This window comes from Notamacropus eugenii, chromosome 5 (assembly GCF_028372415.1).
Source record: "Notamacropus eugenii isolate mMacEug1 chromosome 5, mMacEug1.pri_v2, whole genome shotgun sequence".
NCBI lineage: Eukaryota > Metazoa > Chordata > Mammalia > Diprotodontia > Macropodidae > Notamacropus > Notamacropus eugenii.
This window is the reverse complement of record NC_092876.1, coordinates 412,548,025-412,568,917: the sequence shown is the minus strand read 5'-3', so window position 1 is coordinate 412,568,917 and position 20,893 is coordinate 412,548,025. Positions and strand designations below refer to the sequence as shown.

The 20,893-nt window shown below is 35.8% G+C and overlaps 2 protein-coding genes across 9 annotated transcripts in view; one reads left to right on the top strand and one right to left on the bottom strand.

The window, feature by feature from the left end:
- The window catches only part of TMPRSS2 (transmembrane serine protease 2), a 161,490-nt gene that overhangs the window by 7,512 nt on the left and 133,085 nt on the right, over positions 1–20,893 (bottom strand). The gene's annotated exons all lie outside the window — the stretch shown is intronic.
- FAM3B (FAM3 metabolism regulating signaling molecule B) overlaps positions 1–20,893 on the top strand; it is a 71,575-nt gene that overhangs the window by 48,843 nt on the left and 1,839 nt on the right. For 4 of the 5 annotated variants that reach the window (XM_072614779.1, XM_072614778.1, XM_072614777.1 and 1 more), the window contains 6 exons: positions 3,042–3,165; positions 4,334–4,392; positions 7,298–7,348; positions 10,233–10,320; positions 11,239–11,371; positions 20,008–20,315. In XM_072614779.1, coding sequence (XP_072470880.1) covers positions 3,042–3,165; positions 4,334–4,392; positions 7,298–7,348; positions 10,233–10,320; positions 11,239–11,371; positions 20,008–20,103 — 551 coding nt within the window. In that variant the 3' untranslated portion in view covers positions 20,104–20,315. Of the gene's footprint in view, positions 1–3,041; positions 3,166–4,333; positions 4,393–7,297; positions 7,349–10,232; positions 10,321–11,238; positions 11,372–20,007; positions 20,316–20,893 lie in introns of those variants that run through there. The other variant, XR_011968176.1, reaches the window with a different exon arrangement.

Below are 20,893 nucleotides of genomic sequence, written 5' to 3'. Positions count from 1 at the left end.
GTCAGATTTAGACTTGATGTCAAGAAACTCTTCTTCATCATTTGAGCTGTCCAGCAATGGAGTGGGCTGCCTTGAGAGGTGGTAGGCACCCTCTCCTTGGAGGTCTTTAAGCAGAGGCTGGATGACAGACATGTCATACTGTGGGTTCTTTTCAGATATAGTTTGGACTAAATGTCCTCCGAGGTCCTGTCCAAGTCTCAAACTCTTGTAATTTGTAGCAATACTTCATGTTTCTTCCCAGAAAGTACAGATTAGGAAACCAGGGGACGAAGGGTGAGGAAAAGGCCCTACACCCAAAAAGGTATTAGAGGGAGAGTCTGACCCTGGTTCAAATTTCCAATTCAGAAACTAAATTGGAGAAATGAGTCAATTAAAGTAGAAACTAGTATTTGAAAATTACTATAGACCTAGGGACCCTCGAAAAGGAGAGAGAGTAATAGCACAACAAATAGAAGCAAACAGCCAAAGGAAACATCTATTTTCCACAAGAACTACATACATGCCTGAAAAAAATGAAACAAGACATGAAAATGAAGTAAATCTTTAGAAAAAGGAATTTGAAGTAACTTAGAAGAGAAAATGGTAAACCTTATCTAAGAAGTGGACTCCCTGAAAACTAGAATATGCCATGTAGTATTAAATGATTTCATGAGACATCAAGAAGCATTAGAACAAGATCAAAAAAGAAGAAAATGTAAGATATCTGATATTTTTTTAAAACTGACAGAAAAAAAAGTCAAGTAGGGATCATTTAAAAGTTCTTAGCTACCTTAAAAAACAGCCTGGATATTATGATACAAGAAATTATAAATTAAAACTTCACGGATCTAACCAGAGGACAAAATGAAGTTAGAAAGAATCCACTGATCACCTCATGAAAGGAAAAGTCTCAGTAATGTCATAATCCAAATCCAGAGTTCCTACTTAAAGAAAAAAAAAAGATGCAAGCATCCTAAGTGAAGCAGTTCAAGTATGAAAGAACTACAAATCAGAATCACAAAAGGCCTGGTAGTTTCTAAATAAATAGAAAGAAGTTTTAGAATATAGTATTTGAAAAGACAAAAGAGATTGGTTTATAACCTACAGTAACATACCTTGCAAAACCAATAAAGTATTTTTTAATGAAACTTTAATAGAATACAGAACTTTTAAATATTTCTTATGAAAAGACCAATTAAGTAGGAATTTTGAAATATACACATAAGTTCAAAGAAACCTATAAAATAAGTGTATTTGGAGTAGTTGGAGGGGGGCACATATGGATGTAGTGCTGTCAATCCAATAAGGAGAGAAAAAACAAGTGTTTTTTCAGAACTCTAACATAATGAAAGGGTATTGTGTGAGCTAAATAATGAAAAACAGAGGATCTTAGGGTGGAATGGTTTGAGGATTTGAAGAGAGGAAGAGAAGGCATAATAAAAAGAATGTACTAAAGAGGAAGAAACCATGGACATTGAAATTTCCCATAATAGGGATGTGTAAAAAAAAAAAAAGTAAAGAGGTAGAGGGAGTAGGCAACAGATTGGAGCAAGACTCTGGACTCATTCCTCCCTACCCCACCTCAGAAAGAAGCTAGCTATATCTGCCCATCAGGGTGCTAGGGGTACCCGTGGAATAAAGCATTAGGAGACAGACTAATGCTATTTATTCAAGTTTCCATTTGGGTGTGTTCTCTCCAATATTAACTACCAGTTATTAGCACCACCATCTCATTTAACTAATTAACCTCAATTAGCACTTGCTAAAAGATGGCAAAAACAGAAATAACTACATTCCCTCACCCCAATAAACCTGAGGCCACACTCTGTCCTATACCACCTGCGTTCCTAGGGGAAATGAGTTCAAACTTAGAGCAATTACTATAAAACATTTGATCCCATCAAATTCACTTCAAGATGTGACATACCTAATGGACAGAGTTGCTCCCTTTTTTACAGGGCCCAGCATCTTGGTTTCAAGGGAGAATCCACTGATGAACTGTGCTTTTGGACTAGGGTTAGATTGCCATAAACTGTCTTTAGCTGGTACTTATCTTTTGAATGCACCCCAATTGCAGCTCAGCAACCAATCAAAAGTCATCACACAGTTATCAGACTGTAAACAGAAAATATCTGTGAATATTCAATAGTAGGACTGTATCAGTCACACATGCTATACATTCTCATAAGAATTAGACTTGGACAGTCTCTCCACCATTACAAGATAAACCTTATTCTTATCTGAATTCAGCCCCAGATAGGCTAAATTCACCCAATGCCACGACTAGTATGTGTCTAAGGCAGGATATGAACACAGGCCTTTTACATGGTTCTGTCCAATATGTCATATGCATCACCTAATTATTATTCTTTAGAAGCTGCTCCTATTATTAGCTAAAGTATATTTGGAAGAAACTACCCCAGCATCATTATTTCTCTGATGGCATGGTCTTCTTCGGCAACGAAGGACGAACACACCATAGCATCAAATCACCACAAACTAGATGTAAATCTGTAGTCCTTTTTTGTTTTTGTCCATTTGAGTTCATTTAGAGGCCATTTTCGTCCTCTTGGGGAATATTTGTTTCTTAAGTCCAAGTATTATAGCAACTAATTTTGACCCTGTCGTGGGTAATTCCTTACCTTTCTCTCCTTCCCTTTGCTAGAGAAGCTGAATTGGTACCAGGGAAAGAGGGCTATCTATCCTTAGAGTCAGACCAACATATTTCAAGTTCTACCTCTAACATATATTAGTTGAATGACCTTCGACAGATTACTTAACCTTTTATCACAAAAGAGATGGACTTCTATCACAGATGGGTACCATTCCCCTCATATTCCCTACTCCTACCTCTTAACTAGACTACTGCTGTTACACATCTTGATTTCAAAAACTAATATGAAAAAAATTATTTTATTCACAGAAATTTGTGATTACTACTCCCTGATAATATTTTGAGATCTAGGGTATATGGTTTGCAGAAGATAGACAGAAGTGTTCACATATTTATTGCCTTCTTGATTCTCTCCAAATGCCAACTTTTCTACCCCTTTTCATTGCAGCTCCACTCCCCAAAAGACAAAAATGTGACCACTGGACTTCGTGCCCACCTAACACCTATGCCTATCGGTTACTGAGTGGTGGTGGTAAGGATAAATATGCCAAAATTTGCTTTGAGGATGAGCTGTAAGTATCAGTCTGAATCACTGAAATAATTAATTTTCACCCTTGAAAAAGGAAAGTTGGATTAATATTTGTCTGTTATTAAAATGTTAAAAAATAAAAAAAGAACTAACATTGCTAAGTAATGACGGCTGCAGAAAAAAGTTCTTATGAATTCCAATCTGACCTCAGATACTTATTAGCTGTGTGACCCTGGGCAAGTCACTTAACTCTGTTTGCCTCAGTTTCCTCATCTGCAAAATGAACTGGAGAAGGAAATGGAAAACCCCTGCAGTATATTTGCCAAGAAAAACCCCAAATGGGATCACAAAGAGTCTGACATGACTGAAACAACTGAATAGTAACAAGTACTTTATGGTTATCAGCATGTAACTGAAAGCTTGGTAACTTCACCTGACAATTGGTTTTGGATAAGTCCTACTTACTGCATTTATATTCTTCCTAAAGTTTAGCTTACATAACCCCTTCAACCTTATAGAAGCCCAGTTCAGCTGTGCCCAGAGCCCCAAGACCATGTACATTTTTGAATGATCATAAGTTGACATTGCTTTCTTTGTATCTCTTATTTAGTGATCATCATTTGGAGTTTCATTAAATGTAGAAATTCTCATGAAAATATGGGCTTCCCTTGAATCACATACCTACTATTAGACATAATTCCAATTTTTTTTTCAATTTTCACATTAAACTCTTAATTTAAATATTCAGGACTGTGAGAAGTCTGGTTTAGAATGTTAATAGGTATTTCCATTTAATCATTAATCACTACAAGAGAAATTAAATTATTCATGCTCACTATAAATGAGTAAATAACTTCTATCTAAGAGTTTCATCAGCTATTTAAAGCAATCAATTAATAAATCAATATGTACTTATTGATCAGCACCTAACATGTGCAAGACACAGTAGTAGGCACTGAAGATTATAAGGACCACAGGGACCTTCTGAGCCAATTTCCATCCTCTTGAAGAAGATTATCATATTTATTTCTAGATTATAAACTGCACAGCATATCAAATTTTTATGTTTCCTCTGGCACTTAAAGTTCTTCAAACAGTACTTGATGTTTATTGAATTGCAATAAATAATAAAAAACAGATCCTGGAAAAGTTAGGAATATTTGCCTCTTAATAAGAATTAAATTCTTAACTAATGCTTATTTAAATTTCAGGCTTCTAAGTGAAGAGAAGGGTAATGTGGCAAGAGGTATCAACATTGCCATTGTGAATTGTAAGTTAAATGTTGTCCCATTACTTCTCTTATACTAGATTTGAAAACCTCATGATTTAATATTTTTGTTAATTAAAAAAGGTAATTTAATTTTTAAATAAAACCCTTATCCTGACATAGAGATAGTGACAATAATCCCTAATGGATTTCAGGGTATAAACTGATATATATATGAGCTCATACATACATATATATATATAAACAGCTCATATATATATATGCATATATATATATATGAGAGAGGAGATTGGACATGACCAATGAAAGAATTTCTTTTGCTTGACTAAGCACATTTGTTAAAAAAAAATTTTGCTTTCCTCTTTTTCAATATATGGGGAGGGAGGCACGGAGGGAACTTTTTAAAAAAAGAAACTTAGTGATTCATCAAAATTCTTTATGGACACCTTGCAGTCTATAGTATTTGTATTTTAGTGCTTTCCACAGCATCCAAATCTATGAACCAAATGTAGCCCTCCTAGGATCTTATTAAAAAAAAAAAACAACTTTCTGTCTAATTAGGTAGTATGTAAGTACAATTAGGCCAGCAGCTTCTTAGCACCTGACTGTTGCTACCTTGGTGTAACTGCCTACAGTTTAGTAGATGATGGTGAAAATTAAAAAATCCATGATCCCTATGCATAGAGGGCTTATCATTTACTCCGTTACTGGAAAAAAAAACATGGAGGATCCTTTTAACATTTAAGAATTGTGGGAATTAAACTTACTCATTATTTATAAGATATATTAATCATGAATCACTTCATTCTGTTTATTAAGAGCCCAAGCTAATGTGTTTGAGCTTGTAAATGTGTTTTGCTTTGAAAGAAAAATTCATGAATGGTATCCTGGCCAGCTGAATGAAGTTGGGTGTTTTGTCAACAAAAGCAATTTTCCTTAGGCAAAGAATGGTAGGTGGCTCTTAGAACCTACTGCTTTTTCCCTAGAATCTTCCTCAGTTTATAAAGGCAGAAGCCAGGTTTTTCCTATCATTCTGCTGTTTCTTGTACTGTTTCGGTTTGAATGAATCATAGACTTGGAATTATAGAGGGATTTCAGAGAGCTAACCTTCTACTACATGTAGAAATTCTCTCTGTTCTTATAGATACATGACCTCAATCCAGTGCTTCAGGTTGTCTAGTCATCTAATTTATTTGAATGAATCCAATGATCTGGGGACTCACTACTTCACAAACAGTGCACTCCATTTTTAATGGCTCTCACTGTTATTAAATTCTTCCTTATATTGAGCTAAAATCTGCCTCCATGTAACTTCTATTGATCCTCACTCTATCCTTTGGAGTATAAGTTTAAACCTTCTTCCAAATGATATTAGCTGCTTATGTCTTAAAAATAGTCCCCTTTTCAATGCAAACATCCCCAGTTCTTTTAAATCATTGTTCTTAAGACATGGTATCCAAAGGCACTGTACTTCACACGTTTTTGGTCTGTGGATTGACGCTGCATCATTCATGTTATTTCTGTTTGCACATATGGTGTGGTTAACTACTTACCATGTGGCAACCGGAACTGAACATAGTGCTCTATCCTATGCTTCTGTGCAAGAGAAAGGTACCACACCCAGACACATGTAATGAAAGAAAGGTGTCCTGTTCACAAATACTTGGAAATTCCCACCTCCACACCCTGGCTGGGTTGAAACAATGTTGCCATTTCAATCCCACCCTCTCCCAGTACTAATGCAAGAACACCTCAGTCACCTCCTTGAATCAACACAGTGGCCCATGATCGAGTAAATCTGATGGTCATAGTCTTTGGTTAAATAGAACCGAAGTAGAATTGTGTTTTTGCCAGTCTGCTCCAATGACAACCAGGCATTCTTTAAGGGTTCTCTCCTTGTATGTGACTAGAAGTCATATTAAAATCACTTCTGTCTGTCCTATAAATCAAATCTTTCCTCATCAGGCCTTGTACAAGGCAAATATTCTACATGTTTCCTGTAGAATTCTAGAAATTTTGAAGTCCTGTCATTATGTGAGCCTTACAGCAACCTCTCTCTTAGGTAGAATTCTCAGAATATCTATCTCAGCTTTTAAGTACTGTGTGGGACCACATCCACTCCAAACAATAGTTCCCAAGCCCCTAGTGATGCATTTCACTTCTTTCCATTAAGCCAGAGTTAAATAAAAGGCATTTAATAACATGAGATAGTGATAATACTTGTAGCAGACCACTTCTTCCCCCATAAATGTGGGACACATTGTTGCATAAATATACTACCATTGGGGAAAGAGGGAAATAAAAATGTACAGGGATCATGCATGAGGAATATATATGATAAGGAAACATATTCTAATGCTATAAGACTCTAATATCTTCGGGGGATGTCATCATACATATACATATCAGGTGATACTGCTTTCAATAGATTGCTCTTCCCTTGGTATGTCATCTCTGCTTCCTGGGGTCTGCAGGTCTAGTGATAAGAACTTTTCTCTGATTCTCTGAACTAGATAACAGTTCTTTATAGTTATCCAGTTAACAAAAAAAGGCAGTACGTGCCAAGGCTGAGATTAGATCTTTCCTCTTCAACCCCCCCAGTCTTTGAACTAGAGATTAAAATCCTCTGCTGTAGATTACTACTTAATTTAGGGTTCCTTTAATCTTATGCATCCCCAAGATATTCTCTGGCTTAGACACAAATAAATTTGAGCCAGAAAGGTGATAGGTTAAAGAAGCAAGGTCAATGCTCTCCATGCACCTAGCCCAAATTCTTATCTGTATTATGCGTGTCTGTTGGCAGCAAATCCTGAGTACCCTGTTACTTTATTTTAGCAAGTACAAACTTCCATCTCCTTGAAATTAAACTTTAAGGACTTTAAATTATTACAAGATAAAACATGCGGTCAGATGCACTGTTTTTAAAGCCTTTTGTTTCCTTTTTCAGATAACACTGGGAAAGTTATACATACACAATATTTTGACATGTATGAAGGAGGTAAGAAAAATAATTTTTTTTGTATTTGAAAGAATAAAATCCCTTTCCATTCTAAGGGGCATTAAACTAAAAATGTTTGATTTTCTTTGTGTATCATCTCTCCTTTGCTATTGAGCCAACCAAATTAATTTCTCTACATTAGTATTTATTAAAATTGGTCTACAAAAATTCTTTCAGCCTTTAAGGTTATAGTTTGCTCTAGAAAATCAAATGCTCTCATATAGTTAACAATGTCTAGAAAGAGAAGTCATTCATTCTTTCTTTTTCATTTTTTTCATTCATTCTTTCGTTCTTTTTCTAACCCTTTATCTAACAAGGGAAGAAAGGGATCTGTAGTGAAAGAATCTAGAGTCTACTTTTAGTATAAACAGTACTTGACCAGTGGCTACCCACCAAATAGTCAGCAATAGCACCCTTTGCTTGAGGACCTCTAAATCCACTCTCTCCCAATGCAGCCCATTCTATTCTGGTTTAGCACCAAATGTTAGGAAGTCTTTTTTTACCTCAAATCTAAATTTTCCTCCTTGCAACTTCAACTCTCTTCATTCTGCCTTCTGGGTCCAAGCAGAACAAATCAGAGTTCATTTCCATGTTACAGCCTCTCAAATAACAATGATTAATGATATTTTATTAGTATAATCTACCAAGAAGCATTTCTTAGGTCTCTATATTGCAATGTGCTATTATACACTTGGCAAAGCAAGTTAAAAGCCACAGTCCCTGCACTGTGGAAGTTTGAAATCTGCTATCAATTTCTCTTTTGTATTCAGAAGTACTGGAATTATGACATTGTCTCCTCAAGCCCCATGGGATCATGTTCTTGGTTTTCAGCCATGTGGAGAGACTTCTTCATCCAGCCTTCAGTAGATGAGTGATTCATGCCTCTTATGAGGCACAGTCTCAAATCATACAGATCAAAACCTAACCATAGTTTTTCCCTTATCTGTGTCCATGAAAGATGCTTGGGACTTTCTTCTAGGTCATTTATTATTATGATGATGTGGATACCAAAAAAGCATTTCTGTTATCCCTGCCTCTTAATGACAAAACTTAAAGGGAATGTCTCTAGGTGGCACACTGAATACAGTGCTGGTTCTAGAATTAGTTAGGTCTGAGTTCAAATCCAGCCTCAAATACTCAGTAACTGTATGACCACTGTCTATACGCATTATTCTATAAATCTCTGTTTGGGACATGAATTAGTATTAATAATTAGGATGGTTGAATTCTTCTGAAGTACTTCTGTTTCATCTGTGAAAGAAACTTATATGATCTGTACACATGTTAGATGCTTTCTTGGAGAATCTCTAAGGAAGCTTTTTGCTCTAAAGAATCAAATCTTTTTTTTACGTAGTCAAACAATGATAACGTGATCTTGTATTTTCTTCATGTTTCAGTCAATTGCGTGGAAATCCTATATGAATGAATCTGATTACATCATGGCTATTTTTTTTCCTCTCTAGTTACTTAGATTAGAACTATCATTCTCTCTCCTGGGATGCAGAGAAACTTTACAAAAAGAAAACATGCGTAAAGCACTGGATTTGGAGACAGAATAATCAAAATCGTAAACATAGTCACTAACATTTATATAGCTGCTATTATGTGCTAAACACTGTGTTAAATGCTTTACAATTCTTATCTCCTTTGATCCTCACAACAATCCTGGGATGTTATCCTCCTATTATCCCTATTTTACAGATGGGAAAACCAAGGCAAACAGAGGTAAAATGACTTTTCCAGGGTCACAGCTAGCCAGTAGATATCTGAGACCAGATCTGAACACAGGTCTTCCTGAGTTCACTCAGGCCCATCACTCTATTTACTGGACCATATAGCTGCTTCAGAAGACTTGAGTTCAAATGTGCAGGCCTGTATAAATTTGGACAATCATTTAACGTCTCTGAACTCAATTTCTTCAGCTGTAAAAATGAGATAATACTATTTTTACTCTCTCAAAGGATTGCTGTCTGGATCAAATAAGATAATGTTGATATAACACTTTATAAATCTTAAAGTAATATGTAAAACATAAATAATTGTGGATATTTCATATTTTATTTTTAGTCAACTTGCGATTATTCAAGAACTGATTCATCCATCTGATTAATTAGCCAAGCCTCTAGTTTTTCCTCTTTTCTTTTCCTGTTGCCTTTTCATCTTTCAAAACTTTGTTACTTCTGATCAGGAACTACAACAAAACTTTTAGAGCCTTTTGATTATTTTTATCCACTGTAGATTCACTGAAAGAAATAGCAATCATGCTCACGTCAACCAATTTCACTATGGATTAGCAGTTTTGGTCATTTTTAGGGCTGACAATATAAGATATTGAACAAAATTAATGAATATGGGACTTGAGGATTTTCAATGAAAGGTTATAACTCTTAGAATGAAACAACCAATTTTGTTTATATCTTACTATATTTTAGTAAAGCAGAATTCTGTGTAAGATGGCTAAATCATGGACACCACAGACTCAGATAATGAAGTACCCAAAAAGGCATGTTGTAAGATTCCACTTAGGTTACAGAATTATAGAGCTGGAAGGAAGTTTGAACTTGAGTCTAAACAGGTTGGGTAACTAAGATCCAAAGTAATAGAAATTAACCTAGCATAGTAATCTGCATAATGATTCTTTGTTGAGTTGATCTGAATTGAATTGAACTGTGCAGACACACAGCTAGTCCTAGAACTAACTTCTAAGGTCAAATTCTAAGAACAGATTTATAGTATAAGTCTAAGTATACCATTTGCATGGTCTGTGGTTGTGTAGTTAACTGAGAAGCTAAAAGAGAGTTATAGAATATTAGAGCTAGAATAGATCTTAAAGTTCATCTAGTTTACAGCTAGGTGCTAAGACTGTTTTGTATTCTATCAACAGATAACTCTGGACCATTGATCCAGTTCATTAAAAATGCCCCGCAGAAGTCTCTAATCTTGATGGTGACACATGATGATGGTAGCACCAGGTAAAGGTGCTTGATAGTTCATTATCATCGCTGCTCCAGAGAATAGGCAAATGGGGACTGATGAGACCTTCCCTGGAAAATGTCACTGACAAAGGAAGACAGAAGAGGTGGATGTTACAATCCAAAGGGACACAAGACAATCTTCAGACCCTTGAGAGAGACACAAAGAGAAAAACAGAGGGGAGAGAGATGGAGGGAGGGATGGAGGGAGAAAGGGAGGATGGGAAGGAAAAAAGGAAAGAGGGAAGAAGGGAGAGAGAAAAGACAGAAAGAGAGAGAGACAGAGACAGAGAGAGTGTGCAGGAAGTCTATTTTGCCAGTCTAATGAAATAGCTAAGGTTTACAGTAGGCAAGTGAGAGAGGATGAGATCAGGTACACACACAAAAATTTAATAGCCTTCACAAGAATCTCTTCCTTTAAGATACAAAGAAAGAAATGTGACATTTATATGTTTGAGCACCTGCCTTGTCGATTAGGAATTGAAACTACGAGGGATAGAACATGACAACTGAGGTGAAGACAGATGAAAATGTAAACATTTTGACATGGTCATCTTGGCAAAAGACAAACAAAGATATATGGGGAACCAGCTTTCATGAAAGGTGATTTTGTTGCATAAAAAATAAAAGATTGAGGTGGGGAGGCAGAGCCAAGATGGCAGAGTGAGAGTGCATGCTCACCTAAGCTCTAAGACAAACTCTTTCAGATACCTCTAAAAACAGAATCTGAACAAGAATAAAAGAATAAAACTGAGAATCTGAACAAGAATAAAAGTTTAGAAAACTTCAATGACCAACAAACACACTTGACTGTAAGATATTCAAGATACAGTTTTTGAGGCACTTCTGTTACTTCTGGGATAAAGTTTTATATATCCCAAATGCTAAATGATGACATATTTTCCCTTTATGATGCAGATTAAAGGATGATGCTAAAAATGCCATAGAAGAATTGGGCAGTAAAGAAATAAAGAATATAAAATTCAGGTCAAGTTGGGTATTTCTTGGAGGAAAAGGTGTTGATTTCCCAGAAAATATTCAAAGAGAAAAGGTAGGTGGGATTTTTGTTGGTTTTTAATCATCTTTTGAACAATTTTCAGCAAAGTGTACTAACACATCAATGATTTGTGCCACCCCAGATACCCACCAAAATAAATACAAAGCAATAATAAAGGTAAATAAAATAAAATAATAAGTATAAGACTTAGTAGCATGATTATTTTTATTCATTTATTATTTATGATTATAAAATATAGAGTAGTTCTGTTCTCCCCCCAATCCTACCTAAAATCAAGATTTGTGGCAGTCATAACAATGAGTGCTAATAATATCAGTAGCTTACATTTAAATTTAAACTGCTTTAACATTCTCCATCTCATTTGATATTCACAACATACTTGTTATTTGATGTTCATTGTTGTCAGTCTTAGATGGAAACTGGAAGGGCATAAAGGTCCAAGTGATTTTTTTCAAAAATCACACAGCTCCTTAAGTTGTCTCGAGTCTTCAAAATCCTATGGTCTTTCTACTTTGCCATTGCTGATTTCTCTGGAGTTGCAAATTTCTTAAACAAAAATCTACAAAACTCAGATATTCTACCTGGGCTTTACTTTGATCACAAAGAATGAGAAGATTATTTCCTTCATGATAGACAACTTTCCTGCTCAAATTTTATATCAAGTACTGGTGATCCATTACTTCAAAACTGTGACTCCCTGTAATAACTGAGCAGCCTAGCCTCTTCTTGCTGCATTCTCTTAATTTGCAGGACTGAAGCACTGAGGACACAAACACTAAAGTAAAACAATCCATGTCCTCAAGGAGCTTACATTCTAACTTGGAGACAAACTATGCACATATAAGTATATACGGAACATATAGAAGGCATTCTAGAAAGGAAAGCACTAACAGCTTGGGGACAAAAGAAAACCTTATGTAGAAAGTGGAAGGGATATCAAATCAGTTTATACTTAAAGAAACTAATGCAAGATTGTTCACTGGAAGGACAAATACTAAAGCTGAAACTGAAATATATTGATAATGTAATGTGAAGACAGAACTCATTGGAAAAAAATGCTGATGTTGGGAAAGATTGAAGGCAAAAGAAAAAGGGACAGCAGAGGATAAGATGGATGGCTTAGTGTCAAGAAAGCCAGGAACATGAGCTTGGACAGACTTTGGGAAATAGTAGAGGACAGAAGTCCATCCTATAGTCCATGGGGTCACAATGAGTCAAACACAACTAAACAACAACAAGAAAGTGGTATTTAAGCTGAGTTTATAAAGTGTCAGCCTGAAATAAAGATTGCCAAAACAGCAACTCTCTCCCCACAACACATACACACACACACACACACACACACACACACACACACCCGAGGGTCTTTTAACCAAAACAAAGGAATTGCAAGTCAGGGCCACAATGTAGCACCAGGAGGCAAGAGTACCCAAGAGGGTGGGCAGCTGGGGTTGAGGGGACCAGGGTTAAATACATTTCAACTACCAGGGAGTCTCAAAAGAGGAACAGCCTAGAAGCTATGTCCATTGCTGACCAAGGGAGGCATTGAGGTGACCAATGCATTGCCAGGAGCAGTTGGGGGCAGTCCCCTTTACAAACAGTCCGTACTAAGAACTATGATGCTTGAAATGGTAACTCACTCCCACTGTCCATTTTATCTGTCCATCATATCTTAGGGCTCAGACATCTCATCCGGCTGCTTTTTTTTTTTTGAGAACATCTGCTACTGAAGTCATCTGGTCTTCCAGAAATCTCCCTTCCTCGGCATTCTGGAATAGGCATGTTCTTAGAGCAGTTGCTTTCATGAAAATATTTGGATGATTTGACAAAACATCTATGTGCAATGAATAGTGGGAAAATGTACATATAATTTCTGAGGCTAGCAAATCTACAATCAAATTGTCAAAATGATTCTTTAGGTTTCTACATGTGTGTGTATGTATGTGTAGAAATACACATATGTGTGTATATGAATGTTTGTATAATATTGAACACTACTGCCTAATATAGCATCTTACCTCTACTTAATTTTAAGTTATTGAAGGCATTCAAGGAAGAACTGATCCATGCTGTCAGCAACAGGCATTACTGGACTGATTCAAATGTCTTATAAATCAATTGGCATTGGTACATAGAGCAGTGGTCAAAGTTACTCTCATTAGCCATCTTGATTTAATTGAATATGCAATATACTTTCAGCACATCTTTTTGCATCTTCATTAGAAATTAATTGTTAAAAAAAGAAATGAATTACAACAATAATCCCCAGAAATTTCTTGAGCAGGTACACATATCGAGGATGCTTATAAGTATTTTGATATTGGGGTAGACTTAGAGGCTTAGACTTAATTACCTTTCAGAGAAGAAGGAAAACAAATTAAAATAGAAGGCACTTCATTAAGGCTGGCTCTAACATAATTTACACTTGGTTTGGAAATGCCGTTTATCTAAAAATACCATAATAGTGACATATTTCAGACAACATTTAAAAAGTAGATAGACAAAACCTAAAGACAGAGTACAGATTACCAAAATTTGTAAACCTGGCAATGAAACAAAATAATATTAGTGGAAGGAAAAAAGGTTCAAACAGTATAAAACATGCTTTAAAACAAAACTACCAGATAAAGTTAAAACAAATTCTAGCAGAATATCCCATTATGAAACAAAACAATCTTCCTTCATACACTTTTCTGTCATTCTAAGAACAGAATTAATTTAATTTGTAACACTCTCCTGCATCTATTACTTTACGAATTTGTTTTTTAATAAAAGATACTATGTTTTACCAATGTGCTAGCTCCAATACATATCAGTGAAAACGTATTATGTATATATATACAGAGCCATCATAATATTTGAATGCCCAGAGCATAAAAACTCAAAATATCTGTCAACATATTAATAGAACAACTCAATTCCTGCTCTGGAGGATGTGAAGGTCCTAGGGATCTAATAACAACCGCCTTTGTAAGTAGGTGACTTCTGTGCAAACAAATGAATTCATCCAAAAGATACTGTGGTGGGGGCGGTCTGAGTAGAGTAAATAAATAATATCAGAATATATCAAATGAGTTGTCTGTAATAAAACATGTTCAGTTACTAAGTTCAAATGAACTGGATATTCCACTCATATAGACCAGTGCTCTCAAATCCACTTTAAATCTTTGTGCAATCTGCTTGCATTTCAGACCAATGCTTATTATACAAGTGTTAATACCACATTAAATAATAAACCTAAGTTTACAAAAATGGAATTTCCTTTGAGGTAACACAGGATATTCCATAAATTATTCTTCTTTAATGCAAATCCTTTAATTGAAAGCAAAACTGAAGATGGTTAAGATTTAATTACGAATTAATTTATATGCACATATATACATATATACACATATGTATACATATATATACCTATATTACCTCTCTATATATCTATATATACCTCTATACATACATACATGCACACATATGTATATATACACACACATACACATATACATTGTATATACATATACACACATACATAAACACACATGTTCTGGTCCCACAAACTCTTACATCATTGTCTATTTATTCCCATAACATTTAAAAAATGTAAAGACCTTGTCTTATACATGAATATATAACTATAAATAAGCAGATGACAGGGCCAACTAATTCATATTCTTAGTTGTTCAGGGCATGGAATCTCAGACTGAAAACAGCTAAAGTATTGCAACAAGAATTACATGAAGAAGTGATGAGGGCTGGAAGGCGGGCAAGGTACAGGAATTCCAAGACCAGAGTTCCCTTCATGGGCTGTCTGGAGAAGAATTCACAGACTCAAGCACTGTTGAGGTTAAGGTAAAGATTTATTATGCTTGTCAGCAGGCAAGAGTTCTTAGAGATCCTGCAACCTTAGACGGATACAGGTATAGTTTTTGTAGGATATTCCATGTGCCAAATATGCCAATTAGGTGATTCAAGATGGGATTAGAGAGTGGTTAAAGAATGGTTAGTTCTTAAAGGAACATGCACTTTTGGTATCTACTCTGCAGGTATTTTACCCAGACTTCATCGGGAAATAGCCCAAGCAGGGAGCTACATGGAGACCTGAAACATCATTAAGTCAACTAATGGTCAGGGCTGACTAAGGAATACCAGGCTGCTCTCATCAATGGCTTATTAGACAAGATAAATGTAAGGGAGTATATGTATGTGTAAGTCTAGGATACATATGTCATTATGACCCAGTACACAGCCTGTTCAGTCAGTACACAGCTCGTTCAGACTAATAAGTTCCACAAGTGCAGCTGGCTGCTATGTCAGGAAGGGAGATAACAGTTGTTGCTGGGGCAGGTTGTGTCCTTGGGCTGGGGAGAAGCTGCCTGGGATAGTGTTTTGAGGCTAGGGAGAAATGTGATTTTTAAAGAGTAATGTCATTTTAGAATTGGGGTCTAAGCACAGGCATCCAAGCACCCCATCAGAAGGACTTGCCCCAGTTATAAAGATTTTGCAATGAAAGGAAAAGCAATCTCCAAGCCAAAATCCAGAATGACTAAAACATCCTTTGATTCCAGCTGAGAATATTGTAATGATAAGATACCACTGCCAGGCTCACAATTAATCAGGTAGAAAGATTTCTTTTATGGGAAGCTGAGTCAAGAAGGTCCTGACTTATCCTTCTTAAGTTTGCCTTTTCAGCCCTTCTCCCAGGGACAGATATCCACGGGCCTTAGGTCACAGAGGTCACTCCCATTGAGCTACTGGTATTTTCCCTGAAGAGTTGAAACACTGGCTCAAGGACACAACAATCTTGCAAATGAAGTTCAAAAAGAAAAATCATGGTCTGGAAAGTTTATCTACAGATAGCAAAGTCTTACTAATCACAGTGAGGTGGGATACAGCTGATATAAAGTTATCAGGCCTTCAGAAAAAGCATATAGAAGATTTTGTATAACATTATTTTCTTCTAATATTCCCCTTTCTCAAACACAGTGTAAAAATTCAACCTGATGTCAAAAGGCAGTTAATGGAATAGAATAAAGTTATTAACCCTTTAAAGCAAATATATATTTCTAAGACTGAGATCTATTAAAACTAAGTTGGTTAAAGATATCAACAAATTCCTATTTACTTCTTCACTTTCATAAAGGAATCTTGGCATTGCAGGAAAGGATTCAGATTTCTAAGTGGAGCCATGCGTGAAATCTTTCACAAAGCACCATAACTTTTTTATAAGTGATAGATGTGAAAATTGAAACAAACCAGTCAGGTGACCTCATTTCAGTTGGATGCATTTCCAGAGTACCTTACATAGAAAATCATAGTCTGTAGGAAGGTTGGAAAGGTAGGATATTAATAACAATAATTAATAATAACTAATAATAGCTAACATTTATGCAGTACTCTAAAGTCTGTAAAGCAGTTTATAAACTGTTATCTCATTCAATTCATAAAACAAGCCTGTGAAGTAGATGGCATTTATTATCCTCACTTAACAAATTAAGAAACTAAGACTGAAAGAGGTTAAGTGGCTTGACTAGGATCACAGCAGAATTTGAATTCAGGCCTTCCTGACTTCAAGGCCAACATGATATCCACCGTACCACCTGGTTGCCTAGAATAATACCAAGTTGTGAGAAATCTTAAATGCCAAACAGAAGAGTTTGTATTTGATTCCATTGGCAACAGGCAGCAAATGGAGTTTATTGAGTATGGGGTAATGCAGACTTGAGAATTAGGAAAGTCATTTTGTAGCTGAGTAGAATATCTATTGGAATAGAAAGCTATGACAATAGTCCAGGTGTGAGGTAATTAGTTCTGTAACAAGGGTAGTGACTGCTTAAGTGGATAAAAGAGGACTAACTAGAGAAGAGATTTATACAGGCAGAAATGACAGGACTTGGCAATTGATTGGAGATAAGCAGTAAATGAATCAAAAGACAACAATGAGTTGAAAACCCGAGTGACAAGCAGGATAAAAGTACCCGGAAAACTAATAGTAAAGTTCTGGAGAGCAGAAGGTATGGAGTGAAAGATAATGAGTTCTGTTTTGGATAGGCTGGATTTAAGATTTAAGATGGATATACAACTTATAACGTCTAATATGGAATTAGTCATGTGGGATTGGAACTCAGGAGGATAAGCATTTATCAAGTGCCTACTATGTATGCCAATGGGCAGTTAGGTGGCACAATGGCTAGAGTGCCAGGTCTGGAGTCAAGAAGATTCATTTTGTTGAGTTCAAATCTAGTCTTGGCCACTTACTAATTCTGTGACCCTAAGCAAATCACTCAACCCTGTTTGCATCAATTTTCTTATCTGTAAAAAAAGAGCTAAGAAGGAATTGACAAACCATCTCAGTATTTTTGCCAAGAAAACCCCAAATGGGGTCACAAAGAGTTAAACAGGACTGAAAAAGAACAACTATGTGCCAAGCAATGTGCTAAGCATTTTACAAATATTATTTCATTGATGCCCACAACTCTGGGAGGCAAATGCTATGATTATCCTCATTTCAAAGTTGAGAAAACTGAGGCAGACAGAAGTTAAATCATTTGTCCAGGGTCACATACCTAATAAGTGTCTGAGACTGGATTTGAATTTAGGTCTTCCTGACGCTATGCACAATGCTCTAACCACTGTGCCACCTACCTGCCTCTAAAATCTTTGGGACTCATCTGCATAAAGATGATAATTGAATCCATGAAAACTAATGAGGTTGTCAAGTGACAGTGTAGAGAGAAAAAAACCTCTCTAAGACGTATGACCAGAACTCCCTCTTCTCCCCTTCTTGTCATTTCATAATCCCCACCGTATCTTCCTTTACTCCAACTTCTGATGATGAAAAAGTCTCCCTTCACTAAAACAGAGATGTCAGATGTATGACCTTCAATACTCCCAAATGTGGCTTGAATCAGATTAAAATATAAATGGGAAATATTTAACAAAACTTTTAAAAAACATTAAAACATAGAAAACATTACATTTTTAAATGAAATCAGTATGTCACCCATAAGGATCCCTCTGTTTCCATTTGAGTTTGACACCTCTGCTCTAGGCCAACCTGTCTACAGGTACCCTTGATCCCATATTCCATGTCTTTTCCAGATTGTCCCTACTCATGCCCCTTCTTTTCCAAATTTTCACTTGCTATCTACTGACGCCTTCCTTTCTGCCTATAAACGCCCAAATCTCCCCATCTAAACAAACAAACAAACCCAAAAAACAAAAGTCTCACTATATCTTATTATTTTCACCATATCTTGCCTTCCTTTTTCAGCCAAATTTCCTAGAATAAGCTGTCTAACCTTATTGCCTTCACTTTTTCTCCTCTTACTCATTCTTCAGTTCTTTATAATCTGGGTTTTAATTTCATCACTCAACTGAAACTGCCCTCTGCAAGGATGCCAGTGATTGTTTCATTGCCTGATGAGATGTTTTTTTGGTTCTCCTACCTTTCTGACTGCCTCTTCTTAGGTGCTTTTGCTTTGTCATTACTCATATTATGCTCACAACTGTGGATAGAACACAAGGTTCTGTTCTGGGGTCTTCTCCTACACCTCTAATGAATGAATGAATGAAAAGGATTGATTGTACTAAGCCCTGGGAATGAAAAACAAGTCTTGAAGACCATACATTCTAGTATGAGAAGACAATTTATGAAGAGGAAAGGAAAGCCTTTCTTCAAAGAAGTTACAAGGAAATGAGTTATAGGACAATTGATTAAAATATCTTCCAGCCACTTTTCCTTTTAAATATTCCACCAATATTTCATAATTATCAAATCCAAAAAAGAACCCATCTCCTCTAAAACTTGCTCTCTATCTAGAGCACTCATGTTTTCTGTTACCCAGACTTATAACTTCAAAGTCATCTTTGTTTCTTCCTTCTCATCCTTGTGTCTACCCTCACATCCACTTAGTTGACAAATATTAATTCTGCCTCTGAAAGATCTCTCATCTCCTTCCCCAGCTTTCTTCTCCTCTTCTCACTTCCCTAGTTCAAGTCCCCATTAGTAATAACCAAGGCTCCAGACTGACCATTCAGTGTCTTGTTACTTCAAGTCGTATTTCATACTGTTGCCAAATAATCTTCCTGATGTGTAGGAATATTAGGAATATGTATATATCATTCCACACCTTTCATATAGTCTGACATTTCTTGTTTCCAGTGAACCTTATTTCACATAATTGTACTCATTAACCACTGAGTGCTCAGTGTTCTTGAATATTCTTCTCTTGACATTATAGATTTTCATACCACTATGCCTGTTCTATTAAAGTAATATCATAGAATGTTATAGTCTAAAAGAGATATTAAAAATCATGTAGTACCACCCATTTAGTTTACAAATAAGGAAGCCAAGAGCCAAAAATGTGAAGTCAAGATTATACTGGCAGTCCACAACAGAACCAGGACTAGAAATTATTTCTCCAACTTAATCATTCATCTTTGTGTCCTCCACCAGGCATAGCAGACACAGAATATGTAATCAAGAAATGTTCCTTTAATTGAATATAACTATAACCTGATTAATTCCAGCAACAGACTCATGATAACTCAGTTGCCAGTATTTAGACCTCCTAAATACTCTCCTAAGAAATAATATATACAGCTCTTCAGTGAACACTCAATAAAAATTTGTTGAATAAATAAATGAATGTGTACATTTTCTTTTTAAACAGATCAACCATTCTGATGACAGAAAAAACAGATACATGGGTTGGCCAGCTGAAATACAGATAGAAGGATGTCTACCCCGAGATCCAAGCCAAAACTGAATCTTCTTAATAAATAAACTTGCATACTTATACTTTTAAGAAAATGATTATCTCAAATGCTTTATTTTACTTTTCCAAAAAAAAATGTCAGACGTAAACTTCTTGAGGGTAAGGACTGTTTCATTTTTTACCTTTGTATATCTGGTACAGTAGCTGACATTTGGTAAATGCTTGTTGAATTGAATGGAATAAAGCACCACTCGAAAAACAGATCGACACGTTTTTATATTTCTGAGGTTAATAGGGATAGTGTAATTATTATTGCTTACAATTAGTATTAATATCATTTTTATTTATGATTTTAGACCCTTCCAGTGATATATATTAAGACAGAAATTTCTCAGTGATATTATAGGTATGTTAAATTATTGCTTTCTGAAATATGCCAAAGAATGATAAAATTCCAATTCTATAAGGTTTCTTAATACCTCCCACTTCTGCACCCCTGTATTTATTATTTGTGTAATTCATTTGGCTGTTTAAGGAAGTATTGTAGTAGAGTAGATGGAATATTAGCTCTGGAGGATCTATGTCTGATGTTTATTACTTAGTTAATTTCAGGCAAGATGCATAGCCTCCCTGAGCCTCAGTTTTCTCATCTATAAAATGAAAGTGTTAGACTAGATAACCTCTAAGGTATCTTCTCACTCTAGGTCTATGATCCTATAATGCCAATCTATCCCAGGGGCTAGCAGGCCCCACTCACCTAAGGCCACAAAGGCTAGCAACTTTAGCAAATGGGGACATTCGTGGGGTGTAGTGGATAAAGTATAGAACCTAGAGTCAATAA